This window comes from Clupea harengus, chromosome 17, assembly GCF_900700415.2.
Source record: "Clupea harengus chromosome 17, Ch_v2.0.2, whole genome shotgun sequence".
In the NCBI taxonomy this organism is placed as follows: Eukaryota; Metazoa; Chordata; class Actinopteri; order Clupeiformes; family Clupeidae; genus Clupea; species Clupea harengus.
Genome location: NC_045168.1, coordinates 5,424,958 through 5,433,897, shown reverse-complemented (window position 1 = coordinate 5,433,897; position 8,940 = coordinate 5,424,958). Strand labels below are relative to the sequence as shown.

The 8,940-nt window shown below is 45.2% G+C and overlaps 1 protein-coding gene across 2 annotated transcripts; it reads right to left on the bottom strand.

Annotated features, from left to right (window-relative positions):
* Positions 1-63: 63 nt before the first annotated feature.
* zdhhc23b (zinc finger DHHC-type palmitoyltransferase 23b) lies at positions 64-8,919 on the bottom strand. 2 transcript variants are annotated; one of them, XM_012816308.3, is made up of 5 exons: positions 8,124-8,919; positions 6,387-6,580; positions 3,905-4,612; positions 3,020-3,187; positions 64-1,424 (listed from the first exon to the last, which is right to left on the bottom strand). In XM_012816308.3, exons 2-5 carry the CDS (start codon positions 6,521-6,523, stop codon positions 1,151-1,153), a joined length of 1,287 nt encoding a protein of 428 aa, XP_012671762.2. In that variant the 5' UTR covers positions 6,524-6,580; positions 8,124-8,919; the 3' UTR covers positions 64-1,150. The 2 variants fall into 2 exon arrangements, with proteins under 2 accessions (XP_012671762.2, XP_042566145.1); XM_042710211.1 differs by lacking the exon at positions 8,124-8,919 and adding an exon at positions 7,084-8,116.
* Positions 8,920-8,940: the final 21 nt, after the last annotated feature.

Genomic DNA, 8,940 nt, shown 5'->3' with positions numbered 1-8,940 from the left:
CTTCTATTTTTTATTTTTTTAAAGCAGTGTAACCACACACAAATTCACACAACCATATGCTGGTCCCGTTTTTCTTTGTGAACATGTGTTTGTTTTATTTTGTTCTTCACTCAAAGTGTTTAACAACGTTGTTTTTCTGCCATCTGAGACAAGTACATTATGTTAGTAGTATCAGAACAAAGCTTTTTCACCTATTGCACATCATTGTAATTACAATTCAATCAAGAAGCCATGTCACATCTTTGTTTGAGTTTGATTGCTCTGTGCTTTCATGTACACATCCCTCCCCAAACACAGATGGTCCTAATAGTGGGGTATCAACTCCTAAAAGTGACTCGTCTGTTTTAAAAAGCATCTCACACTTTGCGTCCTCAAAAGAGGAAGTGAGGGGAAAGTGAGACAGACATGGTGGTGGAAACTTTCTCTAACAGCATCTGCTTCATCCCCTGTAAATATTCATGAGTCTTAAAACCCCCAACTTAAAAATAAAGTGTGAATCCGATTGGGCTGGTGTCTGGATCCGGGCCGGAACCGCTGGGAAGTTCAGTGCTGTCTGGATGGGTTGGAGAAGGCCATAAAGGGAAGAATCTCACTAAATCAGTAAAAGAAAGAAATGATGCTTGGATAAAACAGTCAAAAAAAAAAATCGGATGAAAAAAAGTTAACAGATAAATCAGTTATCTGCGCAGGAATAAATCAATTCAAAAAGGCAAGAGGATTACTTCAATTTGCTCCAACATTGAAATGCGTCTGTGACCCGTTTCAGCTCATCAACTCCAGCAGAAGCAGGCGGAAAACAGTATAAAGAGAAGAAGGAGGCGTGGGCCGGATGTCATTGTTAGCTTGTAGCAACACATATCCCCATGACCTGCCCCATAAACCTTTTTCCGACTGCCTCCCACACAAGGCTGAGTGGAACCGTGTCTGTTGTGAGTAGAGATGGTACAACAGTGCCCCCTACTGGAGGCTTAGGAAACAGCCCAATCGCAGTCTAAGCGGCTGCAGCTACGCAACATTAATGTCCAGAGGGAAACCAACGTGTGAGCAAATCCAGACTGTTTGACAGAGGTCAGTCCTTGGAATAAAACAGAGCAGAGGAACAGCCTGGAGTGAGATGTCAGTCGACACCGACAATACGGCATATGTGGTCTTACACCAGTTCTGTGAAGGTGGGTGACGATGGTTCGGAGTCATCAGCCATAGTCAGGAACTCTGCCCAGTTGTTGCGGAAACCTTGTGAGTATACGCCGGTGTCGATAATAAGGCCCCCGAGGAGACTGCGTCCAGTCTTTTCCCGCAAGGCGAGCCGGGCCTCGCGTTCAGTCACGTTGTAGCTGACGTTAATAAGCTGGAGGAGCAGGAGGTGAAGCAGCCCACCCGTTACGATGCTGCTGTACCAGGCACAGGTGAAACAGAGGGCCGAGCTGTACGAAACACACACACACACACACGCACGGTTACACCATATCCACACACACTCACCGTTACACCATATCCACACACGCACCGTTACACCATATCCACACACACACTCACCGTTACACCATATCCACATCCACACACACACATCCACACACACTCTCACCGTTAAACCATATCCACACACGCACTCACTCACCATTACACCATATCCACGCACACGCAATAGCACATGCACACACAGTGACTTGACAAAGGCATAGGCGAAAGAGGCAGTTGATTGGGGTTTAGAAGCAGTCCTATATAACTTAGGGCGACACAAAAATTTGCATTACCTTGGGACACCAACTTAACCAAGATTACCACTGCACTCACTCTCTGTCTGTCGGTCTGTATGTCTGTCTGTCTCACACACACAGAATTTGCTTTACTAGGCACAGTTGAGAAAGTGCTGAGGTGCGCAAAGGGCACTCTAACACCACAAGCAGGCACAGCCACACTCAAACACACAGATGAAAAATAGTGCTGAACCACACAAAACACCTCGTGAACTTTCACAGACACAGATGCCATCTCAAGAAACACAGGTGGAGCAGAGCACTAAACCGGACAAAACACGCCCTCTCTCTCTCACACTCACGCACGCACAAAGTGCTAATACCAAAGCTGCTTTGCCAGGCACAGGTGAGAAAGCACTGAGGTGTGCAAAACCCTAATCCATAATCACACTACAGTCCCTGACAAACACATAGACCATCATACGAGTAGAATACATATCCACACACACACACAATCACAAACATGCAGGGGAAACACACTCTACATGACGCATACAGACACGGACAAGCAACACACTGATTCATATAAAGTATATCACACAAGAAAATGCTGAGGACACGGGACTGAGCAAAGACACTGAAACACCTACAGTCAATACATCAGACAGTACTAAAGGGTTATCACTTGCACTAAAGGGTTAGACTTGCACTAAAGGGTTAGACTTGCTTAGTGGAAACATGGGACACAGAAACATGCACACACACACATAACTGAAATCTAATACCAACTATACCTCATCTCTTTTTCTCACATGTTCTAATACACACACAGATTCTGATTACACACATTTGCACTGGCACACACACAACACGGCAAAAACTCATTAGCTAAAACTAGGCCAATTATGTCATTAGGCGTGTATTACCAGCCCCTATGGGAGCAATTTAGGGGGGCTCTCTCAAGCTCCAATTTTAGACATGAAATGCCCACCTGTATAGACTTACAAGTGCTAAACATGCCCCAGATAAGCACATGAGTGATATGGGACCATTAAATGCCTACTTAAGACTTGGGATCTTAATAATTAATAAATAATAGGGTCAGTTATAACAATTGTATACAAATATATAAATAATTGTAAAGGTGTTATTACTGAGAGAGCTGTTTGTTCAAGGATGAGATCACACACAAAGTGCTCTTTTGTAGAACAAGTGTGTGTGTCTGTTGGTATGAGCATTTAACCACACCGTGAGCGTTTAACACATCAAACCATCCAGGAAGTAAAAATAGTTGTGTGTGTGCGTCAGTTGTGAATACAAACCTGTACTGACTGTAGACTCCCGGGCAGTAAAGCAGGGCGATTAGCACGTTCTGACGTGGGCACACGTTGCGTAGCACCAGGCTTATCCCGTACAGGGACGTCAACAGGAAGAGGAGGAGCGTCATCAGGAAGCTTCGGTGATTGGCCCGCCCCACGCAGCTGTTAATCCTGCCACAGCATTGACCCACATGACATGACACGACACAACACACACACACAGACAAGAGACTGAACTTGAGCCCCAGATCATCTCTCTCCCTCACACACGCCATCAGTAACTCTCTCACACACACTCTTGTTTCCCTTCTCTTCATTTTTATCTCCCACTCAGCCCCTGGCTCAAACTCCCCCTCATGCGCATACCATCTGTACCTTTCTCTCTCAGTCACTCATCCCCAATCTCATACACGACCTCTTAATCTGTCTCCCTCCATTCCCACACACACACACACACACACACTCTTCAAACAAATCTCTTTTTCACTCCTTAACCCTCCACCCCTTTCCCTTGCTCACACCATACATAAATGGAAAATGTGACAGTGATTCATAAAAAGCCTGAAATTGTCCATCCCCTCATATGCACTCATTACGTAACACTCTCCATGCACAGTCATGCATGTGTGTGGGAAACTGAAATGTCCACCATGTTTTACAACAGAGATGTTAAAAGCTGAGGAAAATGTTATGTTATGATAGAGAGCTGTGCTACATGTTAATAAAGACTAATGACAACCCCCACTGAAGGAAAATGGTGAGGAGGTTTTTTAACCACGCATCCCACAGACTATGCCATCACGTTGTGGTGATGCACCTGAGAGGTGAGAAGAAAAGACAGAGACCCTGCTGAAGAGACAGAGGAACGTTTTAATGGCAGAAACCCACCAGACACAGTGGTGATCCAGGCGCTGGATGCAGGCACTGCAGATGCGACAGTGTCCGGCCCGTGGGGGGCGCACTATCCTGCACCAGGTGCACCAGTTCTTCTTCTTATTGTCAGTTTGCTTTGGGGCCGCCTCCACCGCCCCGTCATTGGCTCTGTGCTCCAGCGCCGCCCCCCGATTGGCTATGACCACCTGATGCCTGACACCGTTGAGGTGGGCGGAGTCTTTGTCAGGAAGTGGACTGTGATAGGTGACAGTGCTGTGGGTGTCAGAGAGGTGGGGTTTAACATAGCCCGGACCCCTCTTGGTGTGGATGAGTGAGATGAGAGTTAGAATCACACCTGTCGTTACAGTAGCCAGCTGCGTGGAAGTGACATCGCCGCGGGAAACTATCTCCGTGACGAAGAGGTAGTACATGTAAGCCAATGAGAATAGTGCCAGACTCAAGAAGAATAAAGTGCGGCCCTTCTTGCGGTGGGTGAAGTAGTAGTACCAGAGCACCATCCCAGGAAGTGCTATCAGGACTACAGCTCCCAGAAAGACATGCAAGGCCGCGATGCGCAGCAGGATAGGAAGCAGCAGGAGGGGCGGGAGCAGGGACAGATCGAGACGCTTCGCCCCCTTTATCCACGGCACCCGTAGTCTGTCGGTCACTGTGTCTGTCACTTGAGACAGAGAGTCTGCTTTCTGAGACTCCCGCTTTAGCCATCTGAAATCAACAAAAAGAAAGAATGAGAGCCTGAGAGACAGACCCAACATGTCTGCCCACATGAGGAAGGAAAGTTTATGTTCACTATATAAACCCCCAAAAACCAACCACCTAAAATACAACCATGAAAAAAACTTCCATTGTGCAATGAGCAAAACTATTTATACGTTCAAAAGTAACTCAGGTATGTCAGCATAGCTGGTGGATTGAGTGGGAGTGGTACTTTCTATATATATGCCACATGCCTCAGGAGGTGTATTTCTTAGGGTAGGGATTTAGGGTGACCAGGTGTCCCGCTTTGCGTTATACTGCACAGCATTTTGATCCTGCATACTGAGATAATGTCCCACATTTTCACTGGTCATCTGTTTCATAATTGTCAGAAATAAGAACACACGCATGTGCTCATTTAACTCCCCCCCCCCCCACCGGCAGATAAGCCACTTATGCCGTTGGGGCATAGTGTATACTCGATTTAACAGCACTATGTCAAAAGCAGCAATCAAATGCAGATTTTTTCTAAAAGCCTGGTTTTCATACAGTGGCTGAAAAGAGAGCCGTGAAGGCAGCCATCAAGAGGCTGTGGTGGCTGTCAATCAAACTGTGCAGACGTCAGGCCAGTGAACTCCTCTACCATGTCACAAAAAAACAAACTTACACAGACATTGCAGATAAGGTAAAAGCTCCCAGGCGCATCATGGCCACAAAGAAAAGTAAATGTTCTTTTAGTACTTAGTGTGCTTTAAACAGCACAGTGCGCTTCATATTGTTCTTACAGCAAAAGCTGGAGCCTGTAGCATTTATGGCCGTAAATGTTCTTTTAGTACTTAGTGTGCTTTAAACAGCACTGTGCGCTTCATATTGTTCTTACAGCAAAAGCTGGAGCCTGTAGCATTTATGGTCAAACTGGTGTGCTGTGGATTCAACTACAGGTCAAAGTATAAGCCTAGGTGTTTACGAGCTGAAAGGCAGAATATGAATGTCTCTTATTCAGTTAGATAGACATTATGTCAAGTTTTAGGTGACTTCTCAGGGTTGGTAACGTGTCCCACATTGTTCCACACAAACGTACTACTTGACACACATTTGGTCTGTTTGCATCTGGTCACCCTATATGGATGCCATGAAACACTGCCTGCTTTACAGTTCCATGTCAATCCCTTGAATGTAAAAAAAAATCTCACTTGTCTCAAGATGAACTTTAAACATCACAACTTTTACATTATACAGCATTTACAGACAGTTGACAAGTGCCTCAGAGTACAGTGAATGTAGGCACTATATTAGTACACATACAGCCCAGGAATAGAAACTCCGCCCTTGAAATTGCTGGCGGCATACCCCGCAAAACTGGGCATCCAGTCCTACGTCACTAAGGGTGAGCCCAGTTCCCGCATCCAAATGCCACATGAAAGTGGATAGTCAGTGTTGCGTACATCATAGTACATCATGTACGCCACACCCAACTGGCGCCCTAACCTTTCCATTTTTTAATAGCGGATATGATGACCATCACAGATGACCTATCCCCAACCTACCAAACCCAAACCACCCCCATCATGGTAGCTGATTCTAAAACAGGGCTGTTTCCTCAAAAGCTCATTGTGGAACAATCATGGTAGCGAAGAGAGTGTTCAACTTGATTGGCTACCAGTAATTTAACAATGGTTGTTGCCCCTTGCCACTTTCAGGAAATGCACTCCTGATTGGCCAGATAAGAGCGATAAAGTGGCTACCTGTGCTGGAGCCTTGTGCTGTGACCCCCTGTCCTCACCTGTCACACGCATCGTCCAGGTCCTCGCAGTCGCAGCAGCACGCCGCCACGTGGCTCCGCCCTCCCTTCCTGTCCACATACTCACAGCAGCACAAGGGGTCGTCAGGCTCCGGCGGCTTATTGGCTCCTCTCCTCATGATGCCCGCTGTATCGCCAACTGGTACTTCGTCTCGGTGAGATGTCACGCCACGCACCTGCGGGTGGGAAGTGGATGGTGAGAGCTGGCATCGGCCCTGGGTAGATCACAGCTAAGCCAAGTAATAAGCTGGATGCCATTCATGCCACCCTAAATGTCACGGATTCATCATCACATGCTTCACTGGCCGCCTCATCAGTCGGATTTACACAACCTATTTTAGATAGGGTATGTATTATGTCCAACTGAGTTTAAGTTTGTTTCTAAACGCCGCACTCTGGTAAACAGTGTCTGACTGACTGACTGAACTTTCACAACAACTTTACCATCCTGTAATGAGGAGAGACAATAATCAATAATGCTGGATGGACCTAAAAGCAGGGAGTTTAAAAGTTTGAGTGGAGCAAGAAGCCCACAGCTGGGCGATCATCTGTCTGAGGTGCCTAACCCTGGTATGTGTGACAGAAAGCAGAGCTGCCCTGCTTGTCCTCTGGCTGAAAGAGCAAGGTCGATTTTCTCCTTTCAGTTCGATATAGGTTATGATGTAGCCATTGATTTTACCTGATGTAGACCACAGTTGCAGTGCGAGACGCGTGAAGAAAGTGAAACGGGGCTGTTATTTGCTGGTGTGCCAACTCAAACTCGCTTTCAGGGCAGAATTGGTTGTTTTGATCACAAAACAGGCATTGTACGAATGCGGAATATATAAAGGCGTTCGCTTTTCACAAGGGTTGGATTGTGACTGGCTATTCATGTCATTCGTGCTATAAAATCACACCAGGTTTGCCCAGACCATTCGCATCTATCAAGTGACAGATTCGTTATGGAAGTCTCCAGACTGGGATTTACTGGACTACAGTCAACGAGCCACCCGCATTTGATACTTCCTCTACCGCTGGAACATATAAGCGTTGTTTATCTTGTAGTGCAATATAATGTCATAAATAATCTTTATAATAAAACGTCTGTACGTAAGCATAGTATAATGGCGGAAGTCGCCCAATAAAATTGCATATCGCCTATTTTAGTCTTCGAAAACGGAGGGTCAGAAGACATGCCGATGCCTAATTCAGTGAAACATAGTCCTACTGTTAAAAGTATTATTGAAAACAACAGAGAGAAAATGTCGGAAGGTAATTGTCACTGTGAGATTTAATTTGAAGCTTATGAGATGTGGACTGGTTCAAACAAATACGTTACGTCCACCAGAAGGAATACCCATCCCCCTGTTGCTCTGAGAAGTGAGTAAGTGAGACGACTCGCACTTGTGCCGGATGTTTCTGTGGAGTCGAAGTTGCAGTAAATCAATCATGTTTAATGCACGGGTGAAAGTTAATACGAAGTATTCGATTCTTGCTTGAAACTACTATCATTTCACACGGTGCGAAAAAACTACCCTCAAACCGGCGAAAACAACATTTGTTAGCCTTTGATTGATTGAAGTCAGACACTTCCTCATTACATTGCTTACAGGAAAAAGTGAACATGCTTAAAGGAACACAACACCAGACAAGGCTATTGAGTATTTAAAACATTATATGCATGTAAAAACATTAGCCTAAAATTTTAACCATGATTGAAATCATATTATATAGGCCTACCTGCACATCAGCAATTGTGTGGCTTTTCCATTCCTATAAACTGAACACATTAACGTCAGTTAAATTGTGGTTCCGTCTGACGGTTACATTCATCCGGTTGTATTTCTGTCCATTCCAGCATTTCGTCCCGACTAGCAACCCACTCTACTTAAGCCAGAGACTATTCATGACACCACTACGGAACATACTCCATCTATGGCAGGTACTGTAATGTTGATACTTGAAAGTTTATAACTGGGCGAGAGAGCGGCGGTCGTCGAACCATGCATTTCAGACACGCCTGCATGTTCTGTGCAGCCTACCAACCAAGTAAAGAGGGTAGTCCCTTCACAGTATCCTGACGTCAATGAAGACTAACCCTTTAGTTTCCTCTCAGGAACTTTATAAAACCCCACACCACTAACAATCCTGTTTCTATGGGGGTGATCTAACACACACGGTTTGATAATTGTTGCCTGAAGTGCGGAACAAATTAACCTCTCAATTAATTAAGAGGCATCGAATAATGTGCGGAAGAGAAAGGTAAGACTAATTTGTGTAGGAGATTAGTCTGTCTGGTAGCCTATATCACAGTTGTTCACCTCTAGTTTAAACATTTACAAGATGTTTTTAGAAATCTACTTTTTAACCATGTTTTAAATTCAGCGTGACAGTGGACATACCACATCTGGGAGCTACAGTCATAATTGGAGAGCCACTCTGAGTCTCTAACTCGCCCACTCCCTCTAAGACTAAGTGGCCCTCATGATTTAGCTGTCCAATAAGAGTACTATATCCAGATTAAAGCAAGGAAAAAAAACAGATTTAAGTGCTCCAA